Raw genomic sequence first — 24,405 nt, 5'->3', positions numbered from 1 at the left:
GTGGTGCACATCTGGATGCCTGGAGGTTTAGGGCTCTTTCCCTTGCTCTCAGCTGTTTGGGAGGAAGGTGGCTGTGGATCCTTGATCCTGCAGGAGTTATTTCAGCCCTCTCTGAGGTTGTTGAACGGGAATGGGAACAGAAACGCCCGGTTTTGTATTTTGGGAGTGCCCATGGTGCCCAGGGAAGCGAAGCCCTGGGTTGGTCCTGCCACCTACTGGCTTTTGCCAGACTTGGTGGAGGAGCTTTGAAGTCCAAATCTCTGAAATCACGGCAGATGAGCTGCCTCAAACCAGATAATTGCACCCAAAGCAGAGAATCATCAGCAGCAGAGACAGATTGAAGGGTTTGATTTCTTCAGCTTTGCTCTGATTGTGGAAATGGAGAAATAAAAAGCTTAAGAGGCTTCCCAAGTCCAACATTTTTCATGGGAGCACTTTTTCCCAGCTCTAATCCTCCAGTTCCATCAAATGAAAATACGTGAAGCCAATAAAACGCTGCAGGAAAAAAAAAAAAAGTTGGCACGATTTATTTCAGCTTTGTTGGATGATCCGAGGTGGTTTCCCTGAAATGCTGATTTTACTAATTCCTATCTGTGAGATTTGTAACTGTGTATTATCTTTATTGTAACAGGATAAGCGGGATAAAGAAGCATCCATCCCTTTAAATATATTAACCTAAGTATAAGTGAAGTGTATGTTCCATCTTGTTTCTTATACTCTAATAAAAAATATATGGAATTAATAAAAAAAAAATACACTTGGAAGGAGATTTTTGGGTGGTTCTGCAGATTTTCCAGATATTAAATCTTGTTTTGGGTGGAAGGAAATTGCCTGGATTGTATTCCAAGCTCAGGGCTGCAGGTGGTGGGCTGGAAAAAAAAGGACAGACCAAACTGAGGGAGTAAAGGAGGGTTAAATTCCTGCATTTCATCCCAGGGCCATTGGAATCTCTTCCTGGGCATGGATAAAGAACAGGGATTGTCTTTGCCTTCAATAGCTCATAAATATCCTTGACTTGCCCGTGACCCTGCTGGGAATGGAGATGGGATTTGGCCTTGGAGCCTGCGCTCTTCCTTGTGGGAGAGGGCTGCTATTTTGGGCACACAAAGGGCCCTGTGTGGGTGACCGTGGGCAGCTGCTCCTCTTCCTGCACTCCCGGGGATCCAGCCCTGCTCCCGCCTCCGGACACACGGATGGACACACGGACACAGAGCTGGGTGCTCTGGAGATTCCCCTCCCGTCTCCCAACATTCAGCTCTGCAAAGTTACGTCACTCTAATTTTTGTTCCAAGGTTTTATGGGATCCCGTGGGAGAAGGGGATTGTATTCCCTGGGGAATGTAAGACACATGTGGAATAACAGCGATGGGCTCGGGAGTTTCATTGCTTTCCTCGGGATAATTCCAGGCTGGACTTCCATTTCCACTGCAATCTGTATTTTGCAGCCTGATTTGCAAGTGGTTTTTGGGATGGGAGGGCTCCAGTGGTGACAGGGAATATTCTGGGGACTGGGGGGACATTGCACAGAAGGAACCTGCGTGTCCCTCCTGCCTGGTGTTCCCACTTCTCCTCACATTGTCACTGCATCCCAGCTCCTGCTGTTCCCTAAGGATCTGCCTGTCTCTGCACAGGCCCAGGATGGGCTTTTCCACATTTCAGCTGTTTGGCAGGTGGAGGGAAATGGTGCCACATCTCCTGTTTGCTCTTCAGATGTTCCTCAGTGGCAAACCCAAAGTTGTCCTGATCATCCCGGGATGGGAGACCCAAACGGGGCTGAGGTGGGAGAATTCCAGCCTTCCCATCACAGGAGGCTGGAATGGTTTCTGTTGGGAGGGACCTTCAAGATCATCCCATTCCAACCTCCTGCCATGGGCAGGGACACCTTCCACTCTCCCAGGCTGATCCAAGCCTCATCCAGCCTTGGACCCTGCCAGGGATCCAGGGGCAGCCACAGCTTCTCTGGGAAGCTTGTGCTTCACCACCCTCAAAGGGAAGAATTCCTTCCCAGTATCCCATCTATCCCTGCTCTCTAGCAGTGGGAAGCCATTCCCTGTGTCCTGTCATTCCATCCCTTGCCCCCAGTCCCTCTCCAGCTCTCCTGGAGCCCCTTCAGGCACTGGAAGAGGCTCTAAGTTCTCCAAGGAACCCTTCCTTCTCCAGGCTGGACATTCCCAGCTTTCCCAGCCTGGCTCCAGAGCAGAGGGGCTCCATCCCTTGGAGCATCTCTGTGGCCTCCTCTGGATTTGCTCCAGCAGATTCCTGCCATCCTTGTGCTTATGACTCCAGACCTGGATGCAGTATTCCTGATGGGATCTCATGAGGGCAGAGCAGAGGGGTTATATCCTACCCTTTGCCTTCTCTCTGGACAGAGCTCCTCTCTATCCGTGGCAAATATTGGTTTTGGAGGAGGAAAAAGCTCTTTAACTGAAGAGGAGTCTCTAAAAAGCTGATTTATTTGGGAGTTTTGATGTTTTGGAGGAGCCAAGAAAGGCGTGTAGGAAGGGAGTTTGGAATTTAAAATTGGAGTGCTGCTAAAGGAAGACAAAAAAAAAAAAGACTGAATCAAGAGCTCCTCCTTCCTGCCAGTGCTGACCCTCTTCACCTCCTTTCCTCCTGCTTCCTTTTCTTCCCATTCCATGGATTTTGAGAGACTATGGGGGCCTCGAGGCTGCAGGAGGCTGGAAAGGTGGGAAGGGCTTTATGTGGGAGCGTGTCCCAACCTTCCTGCTTATCATCCCCCAAGAAAATGAGATTTCAGGAGTTGCACGTCGTTCCTGGCTCTGTGTGATGTCACCTTTCCTGGGATACAGGGAACTCTCAGCCACCAGGGCTGGCATTCATAACTTGTTATAAAGCTGCAGGGAAATGTGACACCAACAGCACCAAACTCGAGGGGGCAGAGGTGTGAGCAGCTCCGTGCTCTCTGCTCCGCTCCAATTAACACCAGCAACGGGGTGGGTTGAATTTCACACGGATTCTTGTCACACTTTGTCACCCAGGTGCTTTCCACAGGTGGCAAAAGCGCTCCTGGCTCAGATTCCGCCTCTCATTGCTCAGATTGTGGGGATTCACTCACCCATTGCCGCTCCAGAAGCTGAGATTTGCACCTGAGCTCGGACCAGTAAAACCTGCTGAGTTCCAGGAGCAGCAGCACCCATTTAGTGCCAAACTATGAAAGGAAAGATGCCAAAAACCAAAAAAATTCAAGTTCAATTGGCTCAGTAGATAAAGGATGGTGGCACCTTGTGTGTGACCACTCAGGTTCTTTATAAGGACAAGGTGGAGCTACTCCTGCTGGAATTCAGCTCCTGGGTTGTTCAAGGCAATTCAGATAAACTGAATTTTTCTCCTTGTTTTATTTTCGCCTGGAGGTTTCTTGTCCTCAAGCTGGTTGGAGCCAAGTGACTTCAACCTCTGAATTTTGGGAACAGTGAAACTTTAAAAATACCAAAATTATCCTGGAAAGTCCTTCCTTCCTTGGGAGATGGGATGGGAGGAGGGATTTGCATTTTCTTCTCTTGTCAGGAGGTGGCAGCGGCAGGTCCCAGTTCTGCCAGTGCGTTCCCTTGGGATGGACTGCGATGGTAGTGCTGCCATTCCAGAACCACAAGCTCCTTCTCCTAAGGGACATGATGGAGAAAGGACTACATTTGGAACCTGTGGGTGAGGAATAAATCCATCCCAGACCTCTCTTTGACCCTTTTCCATGCCAGATGCTATGGGGGCCCCCTGAGCCCTCCCTTCCCAGCCTGTTTTCCAGGCTGAAAAAATCCATCTGTCTCATAACTCCTCGTGTTGCCTGGGGTTAAATCCATGTTCCAAGCCACGGGAAATGTTGGGATCACATGCCACGGGACATGGTGGGATAGCTCAGAGAATTGAGTTCTGCCGTGGCTGAGCTCTGGTTGGGCAGGGAGAGGGGGTAGATCAGGACAGGTGGTGATGTTGTAGGTGTCTGATAACAGCCTGATCAGGTGGGAGGAGATAAGGCCTTTTCCAGACAACTGGAACAAGCCACACATTCCCAACTGCCTTCTTTTATTATGAAGCCATTCCTTCTTGTCCTGCCACTCCATGCCCTTGTCCAAAGTACCTTTCCAGCTCTTCTGGAGTCCCTTTAGACACTGGAAGGGGTTCTAAGATCTCCTCAGAGCCTTCTCTTCTCCAGGCAGAAAAATCCCAATTCAGCCTTTCCTCGTAGGAGAGGTGTTGGTTTCCTCACCTTTCCCAGGGATAAATGCTCTGGGAGCCACACAAATTTGGGGATCAGAAACATCTTCCTGAAATCTTCAACCATCTGGAGGCCATACCTGAGCTGTTTTCTGGTACAGGACACATTGAGCCTTTCACCTGGGCAGGGGAATCTTCATTTAAGTTTTCTACTGGTTTGGGCAGCTCCCAGCAGCCAAAAACATGGATATTTCCAGCTCCAGTGCTAAGCTTTGCGGGATTAGAGGGAGATGAAAAGGGCCTGGAGGCAAAGCTGGTACTTTTCAGTCGGTTTATTTAGTGTTTTACACGTGTTGTCCTTGTTCTTCCCTTCTGGGTCAGCGAGAAGTGACTCAGGTAGGAAAGTATCTCCTGTTCCTTGGATTAAGCCTGGAACAAAGGCAAGGGATAATTAAGGCAGGTAACAGCTACACTGAAGGAGTGATTTACATTCCTGCATCATTAACAATGCCTTGGAAAGGCTGGATGGAGCAAATAACCTCCAAATAAGTGAGTGCTGCCTCAGTCAGAGTTGACGGGGAGCGAGAAAAGAATTGAGGGGGAAGGAATTAAAATTCCCACTAGGTATAAATATATGATCAATCCTTTCTATGCACAACACAAACGCACTTAAGGAATTATGAATCCTCTGAGATTTTAGGAATTGTGAATCTCCTAAGATTCCCCCATGGGATTGCTGTATCCATGTGCTGGCCACTGGCCAGGGAAGAGATGGACGTGAAGGTGTCACCCTGAAAGAGTTAAGAGCTACACAGAGGTTAATCTAAATAATAACCTGGAGATAAGAGGTACCTGCGTGGAATTCAGAGAGGGAGAAAAACAGGTTGGGGAAAAAAAAAATTAAAAAGGCAGGTGAATGATTACCTGGAAGGAACAAGACTCCTTATAAAAATAAATCTTCTTGTTCCTGCCTTCTTCTCCTGGGGAACATCCAAAGTTTCTCCGAGCCCCAGGTGCAGCTCACAGCACGTGGCTGGGGCAGAGAGGGGGACACGGCGAGGTGTGGTGGGAATCTGGGATGAGCAGCAGGATCAAGGAACTCTTTGTGGGGTGGTCTGACCTGTCTGCCCTGGGTCTGGCTTTATTCACATTCTCTCAGGTCTCTGTTGGAGCCAGGAGACAGCAGAACCCTGGGATGCATCAAAAGGAATGTGACCAGCAGGTCCAGGGATGGGATTCCCTCCCTCTGCTCCACTCCCTCTTGGAGTTCTGTCTCCAGCTCTGAGGGCCTCAGCACAAGGACCTGGAGATGCTGGAGAAGATCCAGAAGAGACAAAGACAATGCTCCAAGGACTGGAGCCCCTCTGCTCTGGAGCCAGGTGGGAAGAGCTGGGAATGTCCAGCCTGGAGAAATGAAGGCTCCAGGGAGAGCTCAGAGCCCCTTCCAGTGCCCAAAGGGGCTCCAAAAGAGCTGGAGAGGGACTTGGAAAAAGGGATGGAATGACAGGACACCGGGAATGGCTTCCCACTGCCAGAGGGCAGGGATAGATGGGATACTGGGAAAGAATTCTTCCCTTTGAGGGTGGTGAAGCACAAGCTTCCCAGAGAAGTTGTGGTTGCCCCTGGATCCCTGGAAGTGTCCAAGGCCAGGTTGGACAGGGCTTGGATCAGCCTGGGAGAGTGGGAGGTGTCCCTGCCCATGGCAGGAGGTTTGGAATTCCATGATCTTGAAGGTCCCTTCCAACCCAAACCATTCCACGATTCTTTGTCCCAGTTCAGTGCCGAGGTGAAAACCAAAGTGGAGAGAGCTGCCAACCTTCCTGCAGCTCCAATCCGTGCCAAACCCACCTGCTCCCAGGTGTGAAAGCCACAGCTCTCTGCTCAGCTGGGTCCCTGGAGCCTCGTCCCACCGAGGGAACACATGTCCTTTCCCCGAGGGCACCTTCCAGAAGCTCAGTTATGGGAATCACCTGACCTTTACACATTCCAGAGGCTTGGAAGAGGGATGGAGTGTCTCCAAAGCTGTGCCAATGTAATGTGTTTTAAGCCAGGCAGAGACAGGTTGGATCCTGGCCATGCATTGTAGGGGATTGTAGTAAAATCAATTAGGAGGAATAAGGCTGCTGTGATTAATGAGCTAATGAGTGGTGCCTTAGTGAAAATGGCTCCAAGAGAGCTGCAGGGTTGGATTCCTGACTCATCATTCATGGGGATAGGCCAGAGTCAGCCTTGGCATTCTCTGTTTTTCACTTTGTTTTTCCAGCATTCTCTTTAACTTTTAGAGACATTCCTCATCAATGGAGGAGGTGGAGAAGGGCAAGGATACCTGTTTAATTCCTCTCTCTCTCTGGTGCAAGAACGCCAGCTCCGGAGAATTTTGGTTTCTGTGAGGGACAGGTGGGGACTGTGGTGTCCCAGAGGTGAAATTCATGGTGATTTAATCCCTGGCATCTTCCCAGCAGCAGTTCAGTGTCAGAGTAACCCATCCTTGGTGCTTCCATGAGTGCCTTTCACCCCTGATCCATGGAGATGCTGGAGTGAGTCCAGAGGAGGCCACGGAGATGCTCCAAGGGATGGAGCCCCTCTGCTCTGGAGCCAGGCTGGGAGAGCTGGGAATGTCCATCCTGGAGAAATGAAGGCTCCTGGGAGACCTCAGAGCCCCTTCCAGTGCCTGAAGGGGCTCCAGGAGAGCTGGAGAGGGTCTTTGGAAAAGAGGTGGAGGGAAAGAATACAGGGAATGGCTTTAAACAGGAATTGGATACAGTTAAATGGGATATTGGGAAGAAATCCTTCCTTGTGAGAGTGGGGATATCCCGGAATGGAATTCCCAGAGAAGCTGTGGCTGCCCAATCCCTGAAAGTATCCAAGGCCAGGTTGGAGCAACCTGGGATAGTGGAAGGTGTCCCTGCTCATGGCAAGGGTTGGGATGGGATAAACTTTAAATCCTCTTCCAACAAAAGCTTAGCCCTAGCACATGACAGGGTCATGTCAGCACCCATCCATCCTTAAATCCAATCCCATCTTTCACTCCTGCATCTGCCTGCTCGGGAAATTTGGGATTCACAGGAGATACATCAAGAGCTCATTAGAGTAATGAATATGGAGAGTTCAAAATAATTAAGTCAAGCAGGCTCTCAGTGCCTGCAGCCTTTGCTCCCTGAAACTCTGCCCTGGAGGTGGATGGGGAATTTTAGGATTTGCAATGGAATTGGGCAGGCTGGGAGGTTGTGGGATTTGGAGATTTCCAGGCTTGGATGCAAGCGAGGCAGGTCTGGTGAAGATGCCTCCACCCTGAGACTGCCTCAGCTGGCGAGGTAGGACAGGAGAAGAGTTTGGCATGGGATTCCCAGGCTGGAAGCAAACATTTGGCTGAACTTTTCCTTTTGTTTATGACAACAAACTCATCTGAAGTGCTAGAGGAGTGGTATTAATTTCCCTTTGAACACATACACTAAAAAATGCAGATTTTTTTAAAAATCCATCTTGTGACGAGGCAGATTTATGCAGATTGTGTGTTTTTTTAATTATTTTTGTTTTCTTTAATTAGTGGGAACCTCCCCCAGTTGGATGGGTTGTGGTTTCCTACAAAATAATAAAAGGAATTCAACAAAACAATGTTGGAATATTCTCATTAGTTCTTGTTAATTTTTTTTTTTTTGGTGAGTTGCCAGCCCTGCAAAGCAGCAGCACAGGGTGTGCATAAAACAGGAGACATTTCAGGACTCAGATAAGATCAACTGAAACCATAAACAAGGCGTGTTGACACCCCCCCAAAACCACCCTCCGGAGCAAAGGAGGGAAGAGGATTTAGAGCAGGGTGGTGGCAGAGATTCTTCCATCCAAGATTTTCTAAGGCAAGGGAGATCACATTTCAGCTGTGCAGGTGGAACCAGTCATTTAACATATTGTTTGAGGCCACTTAATACCAGAAACCAGAAGCCACACCCCATCCATGTTTTTTCTTTTCTTTTCTTTTTTTCTTTTTTTGTTCCTTATGAGCAAGGCAAACACCATCAGAGGATTTTGCCTTTTTAATAGGATTATATTTGCTGCTGAACACGAGGAATGCCAGACGTGGAATATACCTAAATGTCTTTCCCTAGGTAATTTTTGGGGCTGGAAATAACTGCTTAGCTCCCATAATCCACATAATTACTGTATTAGAGAGGCAACTGTGAAAACAACCTGTCGCAATTCCCGAGGATGGAAGTCTCCCAGAAATGGTGCTTGGAAAAGCTGCAGGGATTGCCGAAATGCTGAGACCACCTTTAGACTGGATATTAGGGAAAAATTCTTCCCTGGGAGGGCGGGCAGGCCCTGGAATGGAATTTGAGAGAAGCTGAGGCTGCCCCATCACTGGAAATGTCCAAGGCCAGGTTGGATGGGGTTTGGAGCAGCCTGGAATAGCGGAAGTTGTCCCTGCCCATGGCAGGAGGTTGAGATTAGATGGTCTTTAAATTCCCTTCCAACCCAAGCAATTCCATGATTCTGGAGCTTTAGATCTGGAGAGATGATGATTGGATTTTTTATCCAGCATTCCTAGAAAAACTTTAAACATTCCAAGGCAGGAAAAGACAAATTGGCTTCAAGTCGCACCAGGGAAAGTTTGGATTGGATATTAGGGAAAATTTCTTTGCAGAAAGGGTTGCCAGGCATTGGAGCAGGCTCCAGGGTAGTGATGGAGTCACAAACCTGGAAGTGCTCAAAAATGGCACTTGAGGAGAGGAGAAAATGGTGGTGGTGCTGGTTTGACTCTGGATGTGATGATCCTGGCATTGATGTGATGATCCTGACATATTTCCCAACCTTAATGATTCTTTGATTCCAAGAGTTCAAGTCAATAACCGTGAATAAAGTTCCTTCAATGGTGGAATAACGGAGGTGGTGGGAATAGCTCCAACACCATCTTGGATTCAGCTTTTCCCCATTCCTCAGTAAACGTCTGTGTTGGGAGGGTGCCTGGCATAGCCACCAAAAGACTCTTCCCAGTTTTTGCAATTCCACACTTTGCTCGTCCCATGTTGGGGGAGGATTTCCTAGCATGGAGCTGGCCTGACATGCAGGAAAATCCAGCAGGTGCCTGGAATGCAGCAGGGTTGGGAATGGGAAAGGTGTTTGGGAAGCAAAAATGTCATGAGCTTGCAACCACGTTTGGAGAAGCCTGGCTCAGAGAAAGGGGCTTCTCCATTCCATCCTTCCTTGGGATAGAGAGCCTGAAGAGATTCCTTTGGCCCAAATTTCAGGTCCTAATCCTGTTTTTTTTCCCAGTGCTCCATACTTTTTCCAGTGAGTGAGTGATTGAAAGTCAGATTTCCACTTCTAGAGCAGGCTGGACAAAGCCTGGAGCAACCCGGTCTAGTGGAAGATGTCCCTGCCCATGGAGAGGGTTTGGAATGAGATGATCCCTTCCAATCCAAACCATTCCATGATTCTCCTCCTCCTGATAAACTCTGGACCCTACTGAAGGTGGAAATGCAGAGGAGAAATATCCATGAGGGTTGTTTCCTTGACGTTCACACCCACTTGAGGCGTTTTTACCCAGGATTTCTTGAAACCACTCCAAAAAAAGGAGAGGAAGTATCCCAAAGCTGCAAGACAAGACCTGGACACCAAGATTACTTAACACCCCGGGCCTTCCACATCCTGCTTGGGCACAAAACACCAGGCTTAACCAATCCCAGCCATTGTCCACCCCGCAAAACTGAATTTTCTTCTCCAAGGAACATGAAAAGACATGACGGAGTAGCAAGAGGTGGGGCCTGCTTTGGAGCTCCTTCTATTCATTTATAGCTCAATGAGAGTCGTTCTTCCAGTAGATTTGGATCCGGGGACGGAATCGGTGCATGGCAAATCACGGGGACCTGTGACATCGGTGAAGAGTGGTGACAACCCAGTGACCAGACAGCAAGGGCTGTGCAAGATGAAGGTGTTTCTGTCACTTCTGTTGGCTGCTGTCACTTGCATGGATTTGGGTGAGTTCCTGCTCGGGTTTATCCAGACTCCTTCAGGAGATGCAGCGTGGTGGGATAGGATGCGCCCTGTTCCCTCTGAAAGCCACGTCTCTGACTTCAGGCAGTTACCAGGAAAAAAAAAAAAATCTGTCTTTGGAATTTTCCATTTGTTCAGGATGGTGCTGGTGTCATTGGTATTGTCAGGTCAGGCTCTTCAGGAAGTTTCTAGAGGCAGAGTGTGATTAAACCCTGTCATTCCTTTAATGCAAATTCCCACTCTCACTTTTTCCATGTTGGTGCTCTAACTCACTCTCTCTGTTTTTGTTTTTAAACATTATTTTTAACTTTCTGCACCTTTTTTAATACTTAGCCCTGGATGTCAGTTCCATGCAGCGTGTGTGGGAGCTCTCCAAAAATGTTATATGTGGGATTTTCCCAATTTTAGCTGTTAGGAATGGAAAAGATGGGCTGGGACACTGCTGGAGGCCCAGGTACTCCAGGGCTGATGTTTATCATAGAACCATGGAATGATTTGGGTTGGGAGGGACCTTAAAGATCAAAGTGAGGCACTGGAACAGATTACCCCAAAAAGTTGTGGGTGCTCATTCCTGGAAGTGTCCAAGGCCAGGTTGGGCTGGAGCTGGAGCAGCCTGGTCCAGTGGAAGCTGTTGCTGCCCGTGGCAGGGGGTGGAATTCCATGATCATAAAAGCCCCTTCCCACCCAAACCATTCTGTGATTCCATTCCATGGTTCCATGATCCTCCCTCCGTCCTTTATGTCCCTTGTTTCTACCACCACACCAACCTCTTGGACAAAAATTGATGATCCCAAGCTTTGTTGGTGTTCTCCTGTATGTCCAAGGTAATTCATGAGCAGGATCAGTCCAGGATCTGTGACTGTTCCTTGGGATATTCTCAGATCCAGACAGTGCCAGCTCTGATTTCATCTGTGCCTGTCGATGGTGCTCTGTCAGGATTTTCTAACTCCTATTTATTTCCTTCTTTTGCAAGGACATTTTCAGTTCTTCCCTTCTTGCTGAGCAGACTCTGAAGGGGAGAAACAGGTGGTGGCTTGTTTGGTTTTCTTTTCAGAGAAGAACACAAATCCTGTGGGTTGGATTTGTCCAGCATCCTGAAATATGAGACTAAAAGCGATGCTTCCTCCTAAGGATGAATTTCACAACTTTCAGACGTGAATTAGTGCAAACAAAGCATCAGGCCATGATGGGCAAAGCAAGAGAATAAAGTTTGCTTTAGCAGGAAAATTGCTGTGTTTGTTTAAAAAGGGCTTTTTCTGGCTCATTAATGAGGATGGTGTCTGTTTTCACAGGGTGACTTTGTTTGCCTGAGCCTGCTGACATCCCATTGGAGCTGTGCTGGGAGAAGCTGAATAATTTCTCCTTTTTAGTGAGGTTTTAAGGAATTTCAGCAGGAATGTCACACAGACAGGGTGACGAGGGCTTCCCAGACCGAAGAGGGGCTGTAAGGGTGTGATGGCACTAAAATACACCAGTGTGGCTGTAACACACACTTTGAGGTGTCTGCTGAGGGGGTGGAAGAGAGCACCTAGAAGAGAAGACCCAGATCAAATGTTGGGTTCCACAGAAAATCTCACAGAGAGCAAAATGCCCTGAAAAACTTGTTGAAAAATAGCTTTTTTGGTGATAGGAAGCACCAGACACTGTTTTGATTTGATATCTTTAGCTTCAAGTGCTCTGTGTCACAAAAATCTGGGTTCTTCAGTGGTTTCCTCCAAAGTTTCTCCATCTCAGAAGACTTTAGACACTGAAAGATTTGGGCTGTGGTTATTCTGTGGTTGTAGGAGCTGAGCAGCACCTGCAGCTCTCAGGGGCTTTAAGCCTAACAGGGATGAGGAACATCTCTGAAGTAGTGAGGGACAAGGCAAGAGGAGCTGGCTCAGGATGGATTTGGAGTCTTCAGTAACAAATTTTGTGTCTGTGGTCCCTGCCTAGAGCAGAACTTGTCACATCCAATCCATTCATGGTGCTGCTGTCTGGTTTAATTCTTTGTGAGGGCGGTCAGGTCCTGGCACAGGTTTTCCCTGAGAATCTGTGGCTGTTCCATCCCTGGAAGTGTCCAAGGCCAGGCTGGACAGGGTTTGGAGCAACCTGGGAGAGTGGAAGGTGTCCCTGCTCATGGCAGGGGGTTGGAATTGGAAGAGTTTAAGGTCCCTTCCAACCCAAACTGTTCCAAAATTTAAAATAACCCCTCACACATTCTTCTCACAAACCCAGAATCTCAGCACGAGGGCAAGGAAGGGTTGTGCTCAGTTTTTTCTCAGTTTGATGGGATCAATTTCCTTCTGTCTGGGACACCCTCGCAGCCTCTGGGAAGAGCTGGCAGAGTGGATGGCACCAGAGGAAATTCTCACTGCTGCAACTCACACCCAAGCCTGACCTTTTTGTGTGTGCATCCAGATCCTTCACCAAGGGGACAAACCTGACCAAGCTGACAAATTCCTGACCTGGTAGACAAGGGATGAGCGGTGGATATTTTCTACCTGGACTTCAGGAAGGACTTTGATGCTTTCTCCTATAAGATCATGGAATCAGGAAATGGTTTGGGTTGCAAGGGACCTACAGATCATCCAGTTTCACCCCCTGCCATGGGCAGGGACATCTTCCTCTATCCCAGGTTGCTCCAAGCCCCATCCAACCTGGCCTTGGACACTTCCAGGGATGGGGTAGCCACAATCTCTTTAGGAAACCTGTTCCAAAATCCTTATGGACAAGGCATGGGCTGGGTGGACATGTCTGAGGAAAAGCTGGGACTTCTCAGGCTGGAGAAGTGAAGGTTCAAATTGGGAATCTCATAAATGTCTGTAAATTCCTGAAGGGAGAGAGCAAAGAGGACAGAGCCAGGCTCCTTTCAGTGATTCCCAGTTCCAGGACCAGGCAAAGGACACAAACTGAAACACAGGAAACATCAGGAAACACTTTAGGACAGCGAGGTTGACTGAGCACTGGCAGAGGTTTCACAGGGAAGTTGTGGGATCTCCATCCTTGGGGATATTAAAACCCCATGTGGAGATTGTCCTGAATTAGAGGCTTTAGGTGGTCCTGCTTGAGGGCAGGGATTGGGTTGGTGGAGCTCCAGAGGCCCCTTCCAACCTCCCCCATTCTGTGATTTTGGGAGCTTGGGAGTTTGGGATCTCTTTCTGATGCTCTACCAAAGCCAAGGAGAGATGCAGATCCAGAAAACAAAGAAATAAATCAGCCCAAGCTCTTTCCTGTGTCGCAGGGTCTCCTGTGTGTGTGGCTCTGTCTTGCTTGACTCATCACAAGGGGTCTGAACCCGACCTGAGGCTGTGCTTTGACCACCAGACCTTTGTGTTTCTCATTCCCATCAGTCCAAACACCTCCTACTGTTCCATTCCCATTCTCAGCATGATTATTTTGGAAAATCCCTCCCGAGAGATGCCTGGAGGGGCACGGACAGGATCCACACTGAGGCCATCCTCGTGTTTTCCATCCTCCTGTTTTCCCTCCTCACAGGACACTCCTTGCAGTGTTACACGTGCAAGGATTTGACCCCAGTTGAGGAGTGCATGAAAATTGAGAACTGCACAGAGGCTGAGAACATATGCAAGACTACAATCTATTCCCTGGAGGATGGTAAGGACAATTCCTTCTTTATCCACACTTTTAACAGGAATCAGTGCTTTGACAGTGCTGGTCTGGAGACCAGTTCCTCTTTCCACTTAAAAAGTGGAGAAGAATTCCTGTGGGAGCCCCAGCTCTCAGGCTGCTGTGGGAAGCAGTGTTTGTGTGAGGGAATATTTGGTGGATGCAAGCTCCTGGTAAATGCTCAGAAATGAATTTTAACTTTTTTCAGGGTCATGTGGTGATAGGAAAACAGGGAATGGCTTTAAACCTAAAGAGGGTGAGTTTAGATTGGGATTGGAGTGAGTTTGAATTTAGGATATTGGGAAGAAATGGCTCCCTGTGAGGTTGGGGAGGCCCTGGCAGAGGTTTCCTGGACAAGCTGTGGCTGTGTCATCCTGGAAGTTTCCAAGGCCAGGTTGGACATGGCTTGGAGCAACCTGGGATGTCCCATGGCAGAGAGGTTGGAATTTGACAATCTTTAAGTTTCTTTCCAATCCAACCCATTCTATAATTCCATGACACCAATTCCTGGTCAATCAGAAGACAAAAGACAATGGTGATGCTCTCCCTTGTTTTTCCCATTCCTACCTGTTCCTGCTTTTTTTCTTTGCCGTAGTTTATCCCCACACGGGAGTCTCGACTGTCACCAAGATGTGCTCCTCTGTCTGTGAACCCTCTGACGTGGATGGCATCGGGATGACACGTCCTGTCACCTGCTGTTACTCTGACCTGTGCAACATTGATGGTGCAGCAAGTTTGGGGATCAGCGTTGTGCCAGTTGGGATCCTGGCGAGTTCCCTCTGTGCCTTTTTCTGGACTAGACTGTAAGGGGGTGATGGGAGTCGATTATTCCGAAAATTCCGTGAAGAAAATGACCCCCCACCAGCCCAGCTTTCCATGTGGATGCCTCATGAACAACACTCAACAGCTCCCATAATTATTGTTTTTTTAATTTTTAATTTTTAATATCCGCACTTTTCCCACAACTAAGAGAGAAGCAGGACACAGGAAGGCCCAACTCAATTTTTTAAAATTGATTTTCCAATAACTCCCACAAAATTAACTATGGAGTTTCTTTGCTGTGCTGGTGTGGTTGAGTTTGAAGTAAAAAATTAAAATGTGTGAAGTATATTTAAGGCAAAAAACCTTGAGAAGAGCCTTCCCTATCTCCTTAGAGCAGGTCCTCTCTTCCCCATCATTTTCTGCTCTCCTTCCTTCTTTGTACCCAAAAAATTAGGGAGACATTTCTGTGTCCAAAATCTGAGACAGGAGACTGAATTTCCCTTGCCAATGATCTGTTCCAGGGAGGTTAAAATCTGATGTTCTCCGTACCCTTTTAAGCAGAATAAAAAGAATCTTGTGTTAAAATGGTTGTAATCACATTTAATTTTCCTTTTTTTATTTCCAAGCTCCATCTTTCAGGGAGTTCACACGGTTGGGTTTTGGGGTCAGTCACACAGCAGATGGATGAGACATTTCCCATTATCCCTCACTGGAAGTGACTTTCCATCAACATTTCTTCCATCAGCTCTCCTTGGACAAATCAGTCTTTACTGGGAATAAAAATCCATCTTTACTGTACCAATCTGTCTTTATTGAATTTTCCCTGAATTCCCTGAATTCCTTGTGTGTTGCTCCAGGCTCCTACATTTTGATCTCTCCTGCTCTGGTTCTGCATTTTCCTCTAATCCCCTTTCCAAGGTCCGGCAAAAATATCCTTCTCCAGTTATCACCCTGCTCCTGACATTTGGGAAAATCAATCTAAATGGGATGTTAACTCTTCCATGTGGTAGATGTGGTTTTCAAGAGAGATGGCAAAATTCCCATCCTTGGGAAGATTTCATGGCCTAGATGGATGAAGTCCTGAGAATCCTGGGTTGAGCTCAGAACTGGGTGCTTGGGTTAGGAACTTGGGTTGGGAACATTCTGAGGCTGCCTTTCCAACCTGAGCTCCCTGTAAATCATGATCCCACTGGGATGACTGGAACACAAACCCCATCACCTCCAGGAATTCTACAAGGAGCACGCACTGGGAAGAAATTCTTCCCCTGATAAAGCCTTGGCACAGATTGCTCAGAGAAGCTGTGGCTGCCCCATTCCTGGAAGTGTCCAAGGCCAGGTTGGATGGGGCTTGGATCAACCTGGGATAGTGGAAGGTGTCCCTGCCCATGGCTGGGGTTGGAACGAGATGATCTTTTGGGCCCCTTTCAACCCAAACCATTCCATGATTCCATGAAACTCTGAGAGCTCCTTGGTGGGTATATCTCCAGCTGTGCCAAAGTCACAGATCCGGGAGCCAAGTGGGTTGACCCCAGAGGTGGCACCTGGGATAAAACTGGGAAGTCCCAACACTCGGCCCACGATTTCATTTGGGGTAAGCAGCGAAACGGTTTTCAATCTCCTTCCTTGTTTCAATTTCCTCCGCCCTTCAGCCCTCCCAGTCATGACTCCCTTGAACCACTGAGATTTTTTTTTGAGGTCCACACCCTCCGAAAATCATCAGGCACGGCTGATTGCAGGCACCTCTCAGGTGGCTGAACGGGAGCGGCTCCGTACCGTCATCGCTTTGAGGAGCCGCGCGCGGAGGAGCTGATCCTCCCCTCCCTTCATTGGCCACGAATGCTTCACCCCGTTGATCTCCAGCCAGTTTGGCAGCGTGTTTCCCACATTCCAGCTGTTGCCTGCAGAGATCACGGCTGTGGGGGAAGATCTGGTCTGAAAGGCAGAAAATCTGTGTGGGTGAGGCTTTGGAGTCGCTCCCCCTGGAGTGAAGTGGAGCTCTCCAAGCACTGGGGGATGCTTTGTGGTTAGACATCAACCTGAACCTCTCTGTGGTTAGTACCTTTTCTGATATAAAAATTAATAAATTAATTAATGCTTTAGCTCTCTTCCACCTGGTGTGAAGCTGTCCTCAACTTCCTGCTTCTGGAAATGTCTCTGATTATTTTTTCCCCCCAAGAAGGGTTTTCCCCCCTCCACAGAAGGATTTTTTTTTGCTCATTTTTGCCAAAATTTAATTCCCTCCTCATCCAGTTGACCTCCAGGGCCATCTGGTTTTTCTGATCCTCCTCATTCCTGGGGGCGGCCCGAAGCTGTCCCTGAAGGTTTCCCTGGATTTGTTTGAGTCTTTTGCTCCTTTTTTTTTCCTCCCAAGCTCTCCCAACCTTTTGGGTTTGCCTCTTGTCCTGTCCCAGTGAGTCTTTGGAAGAGTTGGGCTCAGTCTTTTCTAGACCTTTTTTTAAAATACTCGGAGAGGATAAGGGTTCATGCTTCAGACAAAAGGCAAGGAGAACTTCAGGGAGAGATGCATCACTTGTCCAAAAGCTGTCTGAGGAAATCAGACAGGGCTTTGCTTGGTCAGTGGAGATTGGCTGTGCAGCAGACCTCCACCCCACACCTTCCTGACTTTCGCATGGAGCTGGGATGTGTTCCCACCTTTTTTTTTTTTTTTTTTTTTTTTTTTTGTTACTGGGAATTAATAAAGTGATCTGTGTTTTCCTTCTAGCTCAGCTCAGGCATGAATTTTTGTAGAACAACCTGGCTCTGGTTTGTTGCTTCAGCTCCCAGCCTGAGAGACCTTCCCAAGGGCCCGGATCTGTCTAAACAGATTCCTTGGGAGCAGTAGGATTCAGGCAGCACTCTGGATAAACACAACCTCGCTGTACACAGAGCTAAGCTCCCTACAATATTTCTCTGAATACATTTTGTTTTTTCTCTGTCCCCAGAGGCACAAGCAGGTGAATTCTCTCTTGGAAGCCCTCCTGGTAAAATCCAGCTTGGTGACTGCAGGATATAGCTCAGAAATCTGGGAATCAGCAAACAGCCATGCCAGAACGTTTCACACAGGGATCTGTGTCGTGCTTCCAATCCTCCAGTGTGTTTGCTAATTCTTCCTTGGAGGAAGTGTTCCAAGAGGCCAAGGCAGTTGTGATTTCCTGCTGGGGATTGCAGAACCCTTCAGTGACATCCTGAGGAGGAGGCACCGAGGTTTTCTTTTATGTCCTCCCTGCATACAAAAGCCCTTTGCTGCTGCTCCTGAAATGTGAAGTCTGAATTTCAGCAGTGCTTGAGTTGTTCCATCTGGAAGTCAATCCCTCTAATTCCCTGGTACAGGGACACATTCCACTATCCCAGGTTTCTCCAAGCCCTGTCCAGCCTGGCCTTGGACACTTCCAGGGATCCAGGGACAGCCACAGCTTCTCTGGGCAACCTGTGCCACCTTCACAGGGAAGAATTCCATCCCTGCCCTCTGGCAGTGGGAAGCCATTCCCTGAGTCCTGTCCCTCCATCCTTTATCCAAAGTCCCCGTCCAGCTCTCTTGAAGCCACTTTAGGCAGGAGCTCTCTTCCCTGGAATCTTCTCTTGTCGAGGTGAACACACTCAGCTCTCCCAACCTGTCCATGCAGTGTCTCCTCACTTTCCTGGAAAATAAACAAAAAACTGGATAGTTGTACCCAGAGTGAGCATCCCAGTTTGCAGGCAGAGCTGTGCGGGTGCCTGGACCAGGAAGCAGAAACGTGCACTCGTAAAATCCAGGAAGTTCTTTTCAAAACTGATTTTAAAAACAAATCTGGATGGCGTCCTTCGCTCCTGAGGAGGGTTCCCGTGGTTATATAAGAAGATTATCTTTGACTTCAAGGCTGTGTCAACGTGACTCAGGCCCTCAAGGGCAGGGCTGTGTCACCAGGCCGTGGTTATGGATTTGCAATTCCCTGCTCCCTATGGCAACCCCACCATCCCCTTTGCAAACAAACTGGGAAGGACTTGGAGCCAGCTCAGGTATCCAAGGGAGAATGGAAACTCTTGCTGGTGTTTAGAAAGATATCCAGCTGGATGTGACAGCAGCTGAGGTGTAGTGAAAGGTGTTTTGGGGTAGAGCAGAAATAAAAGGAGTTGCCTCCCAGTATGGATCCAGATCTGGAATTATACATGGGGCTGGAAGGCAGCTCTGGAGTCTGTGGTCCAACCCCCTGGGCTGGTCGGGGGGACAATTCGGCTGCTTTTCCCAAAATGTGGATGGAAGTTTTGTTCCAAAGCCCATTTTTGGTGAATTTTTAAGTTTTATGGACTTTTCTTAGGCTACGGTAAGATGAATGTGGGGTGGGAACTGAGCCATCCTTCACAGTTCTCCCTTATTCATGGAGGAACAATATTTCATGGGATAATGGGATGGTTTGAGTTGGAAAGGACTTCAAGATCACTTAGTTCCAACCCTCTGCCATGGGCAGGGACACCTTCCTCTATCCCAGGTTGCTCCAAGCCCTGTCCAACCTGGCCTTGGACACTTCCAGGGATGGGGCAGCCACAGCTTCTCTGGGCAACCTGTGCCAGGGCCTCCCCACCCTCACAAGGAAGAATTCCTCCCTAAATTCCAATTTAAAACTACTCTTTCTTTCAAACAAAATTGTTTCTGTTTGCTGGGACATGTTTGCAACTTGATTTTTTTTGAGTAAATAATCATTTAAATCTCTTCACAAACCACACAGAGTTTATTATTTTATGAACTTTTGAAAAAGGGTTTTAGTTTAGTGTCACACAGGACAGGTTTATGACACGGCTTCCTTGTCTCAAAAATGAGAGGAATATTTATCTGCCAGCTTTGATGCTGAAGTTTTTTCTGTCTAAATTCAGGCTCCTAGCTCCTCAGAGGAAAAGTTGTTGTAGAGCTTCAAAGCCTCATTCCAATAATTTGTTATCTTGGCAATGAACCCTTCCTGGTGCTCCCATTTGATTGTATCCGAGGAATTCAGGACACTTTCCAGGTGCAAAGATTTCCTGAGAGAAGGATCTCGCAGAAAGCTTGGCTGGAAATGTTGCTTTCTCCACCCCCCAAAACAAAGGTCTGGATGCCCAGTGCACCCTTGCCCCAGTTATCAGGCAGAATTAGAATATGCAGCTATTTATAAGGAAAACCTACATCTGGATCCCAAAAATAGAGCAGGATAAAGCTTTGTGAGGAATTAAAAAAAAACATTGGAAATAACAGTGCTGCATTTCAACAGCTCAGGTTTGTCATGGGCCTGCTTTCCTTAAAGAGCTGTTTACTCCAGAGGGGACTAATTCCATGCATCTTTCCAGACCCACAGGATGGGAGAATACAGCCCAGGGACAGTAATCTGAGTTCCCAGGAGAGAAGCAATGCTATAAATGAGGAATAGGAATGGTTCAGCCTCATTTCTCCTCCTGTGATTGGGAATAAAATTATCCCAACCTGGACTGGACCTGCCTGGGCTGCAGAGAGGAACCTGCTGCCGCCCATCCCCATGGGATAATCATTCCCTTGGGATTGGGTGAACCCAGGACATGGCAGGGACATTTCCTGGGGTTATTCCTACCTGAGTGCCGGGAGGAGGTGACTTTGTCACTCCTTATCCCCAAAAACAAAGCGTGAGGATCTTGGAGCCAATCCAGCTGCAAATATCTGGGGGCTTGCAGTCATCTCCTACAAGCTCCTAACAGCCTCATTAAGCTCAGGTGCACCTAATCCTTAATGAACCAATAATGTTGTCACATGTTGTTCTGGAGTTTGGATGATTACAGGATTCCACAGAACCCCTTCTTTGGCCTCCGGGGCTGGCAAGAAGCTGCCAAAATAAACGAGGTTATTGGGCAACAAGGGAGAAACAAGAACACAGCTCCATCCATCCATCCATGCTCCTGCTGTCCTGGATTTCCCAAAAAAAATAACACCCAGCCACTCCCCAGGGCTTCTAATCCAAACACTGCTGGAAACAAAGTTCAGAGGTTGGGACATGGATCGGGATGGATTCCATCACTCTGGCTCAGGTTCCTGGGAATTCTCAGCTTGAACAGAGCTTCCCTGAGCAGTTCAGGGTGGGGGACCCAGCTGTCTGCTTGTGGGGTGGAGGGTGGTTGAGGTCTAAAGCTTGGAAAAATCCATGGAATCACAGCAAGTGGAGAAATGACACTGAATAAAAGAGATGGATGGAAGAAAAAAAGAGGTGCTGAACGCCTCAGATTAGACTAGAAATTAGGAGGGATTTCTTCACAGAGAGGGGGGCCAAACATTGGGACAGGCTTCCCAGAGAGGTGTTGGTGTTCCCAACCTGTCAGTTCTTAAGAAATATTTGGATAATGCCATTTATAACAGGATTTAACTTTTGATCAGTCCATAGGTGGTTGGACAGTTGGATTATATGGTCATTGTAGGTCACTTGCAACTGAAATCCCTTCCCTTCCCTTCCCTTCCCTTCCCTTCCCTTCCCTTCCCTTCCCTTCCCTTCCCTTCCCTTCCTTCCTTCCCTTCCCTTCCCTTCCCTTCCCTTCCCTTCCCTTCCCTTCCCTTCCCTTCCCTTCCCTTCCCTTCCCTTCCCTTCCCTTCCCTTCCCTTCCCTTCCCTTCCCTTCCCTTCCCTTCCCTTCCCTTCCCTTCCCTTCCCTTCTCTCTTCCCCTCCCAGTGACCTCATGGCTTTTCCAAGCAGCCTTCTGCCAGGAATTGCATTTCATTCCAAAAAGAAAAGGGGAACACCAGTGGGACTCTCAGCTGTGTTTTTCTATGGAGTAAGGATTCATGAATTACCTTTATAAAGGGGTAATAGTGTAGCTTAGATATTATCTGAATAAAACACCTCAGCTTCTTTATGCAGCCCAGGAGAAAGAAAACAACAGATCCTCCAAGGAGCCTTTTTGTGATTTGCTCCTAACTGGTGACACCTTGCACAGAGCTTGGATTTCTCAAGGTGACAGTCACAAATAATGATAATTGTTGTACTGATCTCCCAAGAGCGGATCAGAACAGGCAATACCACCCAAAAGCAGGGGGAAGAAGAGCACTAATTTATTCTCCATGTGCTGTTTGACCATCAGAGCTGTGAAAGTCTGGAATATGAGCCACAAAGATGCACAGATTTTAGATGAGATTTTTCCTTCAAAGAAGAAATAAGAAATAGGATAGAAATAAGGGTGGGATCTGACTTCTAAAAGCAGAGGAGACCCTAGGCATGAGCTCCTTGAGTGGTAAAAGCCCCTTGAGATACCAAGACTGGCTCTCTGTGCTTGAAGAACCCCACCAGGCTGTGACATCTTTGCACAGAGCTGCAAAAGCAAAAATAAGATTTCAGAAACCCCTTTTGTGATCCAAAGGCACCAGCAAGCATGAAACCCTTCCTAGCTGCATTCCCAAAGTTCTTAAGCTGCCCATGGACGGTGGATGATGGCATTTTGTTTAAAACCCCTCATTTTGTGGGCAAAAATCAGATATTTTGCTATTCCCTCTCCCCTCCTTTCCAGGCTGACTTTCCTGCTCTGCTGTGAGTGCGTCAAAGTCTGTCACCATCTCCCGGGTGTTTGTTTCTCTTTCAGACTTGGGTGGCATCTCCCAACACAGTGACAGCTGTCTTGATGCTAAAAACACCTCTTCCCCCGTGGCTTCTCTCCCTGGAGGTTGGCAGCAGCCAGGGAAGATTAGGAACAACGTCTGGCTTGTTTTCAGCCTGGCTTTGTAAGGACACGGCTCATCTGATCCTGGTTTTGTGCATGAGCAGGTAACGACACAGAGCTGCTGCTTTGGATTCGCTGCACAGAAGGAGCTTCTGGAGGCCCTGTGGATTTCAGGAAACAGATTTTTGGGTGGAAAAGGTTCTGTTGAAGCTTCCACTGGACCTGAAGACACCTTTTTAAAGATTCAGTAGGTCCGTGAGGAAGAACGACACCAAAGCACGTTGGTAATCAGCTCGTGGTGAGCCTCTTCCCAGGAATCCCACTTTGGATCAATGTTCCTCACTGGGAGCAGTGGCACATCCCTCTGCAAGCATCTCCCATCCCTGCTGGCTCCCAGCCACCCTCTGGAATCCTGCCACTGCCCAGGGCACAGTTTCGACTGGCAGATTTCCACCCGCCCCCGGGATTTCACGGAGGCAAAGCCTTCAGCCTCAGCCCGTGTTTGTGCCTGGTCCAGGGAACTCAGGGAGCAGCCAAGGAATGTGTGGAGCTGCAGGCCTCAAAGAAGGAGCAGAACTTCTCCCAGTCATCCCAAGCTCCTCACTCTGTTCCTCTGGTGAGGTTTTTGGAAGTGTTCTGTGCAAGCCAGGAGCTGGACTCAATGATCGTTGTGGGTCCCTTCCAACTCTGGATATTCTGTGATTCCATGATTATAAATCCAGTGGTACTGCAGGAGCAAATGCACCGACACTGGAGCACCTTTGTCTCGGGGCCTCTCACTGGTCAGAGTCACCCCGAGAAATGTTAGAAAGTCTCTTTTCCCAGCCCAGTGCTCAAAGAAGGAGTCAGAGCTCTTCAGTTCTCGGTCTCAAGGTTGTTTATTGCTCCTTATCTATATTTTTTTTCCCCTGTCCAGCTGAGGTCTGCTTGGCAAGACAGTCCAGGGCACTCTGCCTGCCCCCAGTGTTATTTCTTTATACTAAAAACTACGTGTACAATGTTTACAATTACTTTCCAATACCTGCCACCTATGTTAGACAGTGAGCTGCTACTCTAAACCAACCCAAAAGTGCCACCATCACAGCAGAAGATGGAGGCCAAGAAGAAGAAGGAGAAAGGCTGGACACGCCCAAATCCCTCCATCTTGCCCCCTGAACCCCCATTCTAGAAACCCTAAAATTGACTTTTTCACCTCATGATAAATTCATTATCATTCTACTTAATTTGTCGTGGCGTGCAGATGTTCATCTGCAAGGTTGAAAAAGGTTGGTAACTTGCTCCACGGGTCATAATCAGAACCAAAGGCATCTTGGGCTGTGTGCCAGGGTCTCTGAGACACCTGGCAGGGGTCTTGGCTGCTCAGCACAGCCAGAGGGATGTCCTTGGTTCCGACACGCCTTGACTTCACTCAGCCTGCTTTTCCAGGAAATCTTTTACATGTCCTTCCCTGATAATTGAGTCAAAGCCATTTCTTTTGCAAGGATGTGAAGGGACGGATGTCCAAGTCCCAGGAAGACAGGAATAACTCAACTGCTCCTGGATGATGAGTCCAGGGCAGGGCTGGGCATTAAAACAAGGTTTGAACAGTGCCTTGTACAGGGGTGTCACTGCTGGTGTGACTGGGGACACATCAAATGGTCCTTGGAGTGGGCAGGAAAGACGTGAAGACATGGAAAATGTATTCACCCCTTATATTACACAGGTCTGGAGTGCCAGGACAGCTTCCCACTGACAGAGGGCAGGGATAAATGGGATACTGGGGAGAAATTCTTGGCTGTGAAGTTGGGGAGGCCCTGGCACAGGTTTCCCAGAGAAGCTGTAGCTGCCTCATTCCTGGAAGTGTTCCAGGTAATGTTGGACAGGGCTTGGAGCAACCTGGGATAGTGGAAGGTGTCCCATGGCAGGGGGTTGGAATTTGATGGTTTTTACAGACACACCCAACCCAAACCATTCCATGATTCCATTAAGAGACCTGCTGTCCAAAGGCAGCCTGTAGGATTTTTGTTCAGGTTCTGGAGCAGGTTTTTGAGACTCTGATCCATGGACTTCATATATTTGGCTTCCAGTTCCCTGTAAAATGTTAGATCTCATGGATTTCAGCAATTTGCCCAACCACGAACTGGTGTGAAATCGTTTCCCCGCAAGGCACAACAACCCCACCCACATTTACTGAGGATATTCAGAAACTTAAAGCTCAATCCTAAAAAAAATGTGTGGCTGGACCAAGCCTGGAGCCACCAACGTGTGACAATTCCCATCT

At 48.1% G+C, this 24,405-nt stretch overlaps 1 protein-coding gene across 1 annotated transcript; it reads left to right on the top strand.

Moving 5' to 3' along the window:
- The first annotated feature begins 3,567 nt into the window (after nucleotides 1–3,567).
- On the top strand, nucleotides 3,568–15,629 carry LOC103827057 (ly6/PLAUR domain-containing protein 2). The gene is made up of 4 exons (XM_009102553.4): nucleotides 3,568–3,662; nucleotides 9,986–10,141; nucleotides 13,635–13,754; nucleotides 14,362–15,629. The coding sequence occupies exons 1-4, from the start codon at nucleotides 3,581–3,583 to the stop codon at nucleotides 14,571–14,573; spliced, it is 570 nt and encodes a 189-aa protein (XP_009100801.4). The 5' UTR covers nucleotides 3,568–3,580; the 3' UTR covers nucleotides 14,574–15,629.
- The last annotated feature ends 8,776 nt before the right edge of the window (nucleotides 15,630–24,405 follow it).

Source organism: Serinus canaria, chromosome 2, assembly GCF_022539315.1.
Source record: "Serinus canaria isolate serCan28SL12 chromosome 2, serCan2020, whole genome shotgun sequence".
Lineage (NCBI taxonomy): Eukaryota > Metazoa > Chordata > Aves > Passeriformes > Fringillidae > Serinus > Serinus canaria.
Note: the sequence above shows the minus strand (reverse complement) of the source record. Positions and strands in the feature narration are given on the sequence as shown.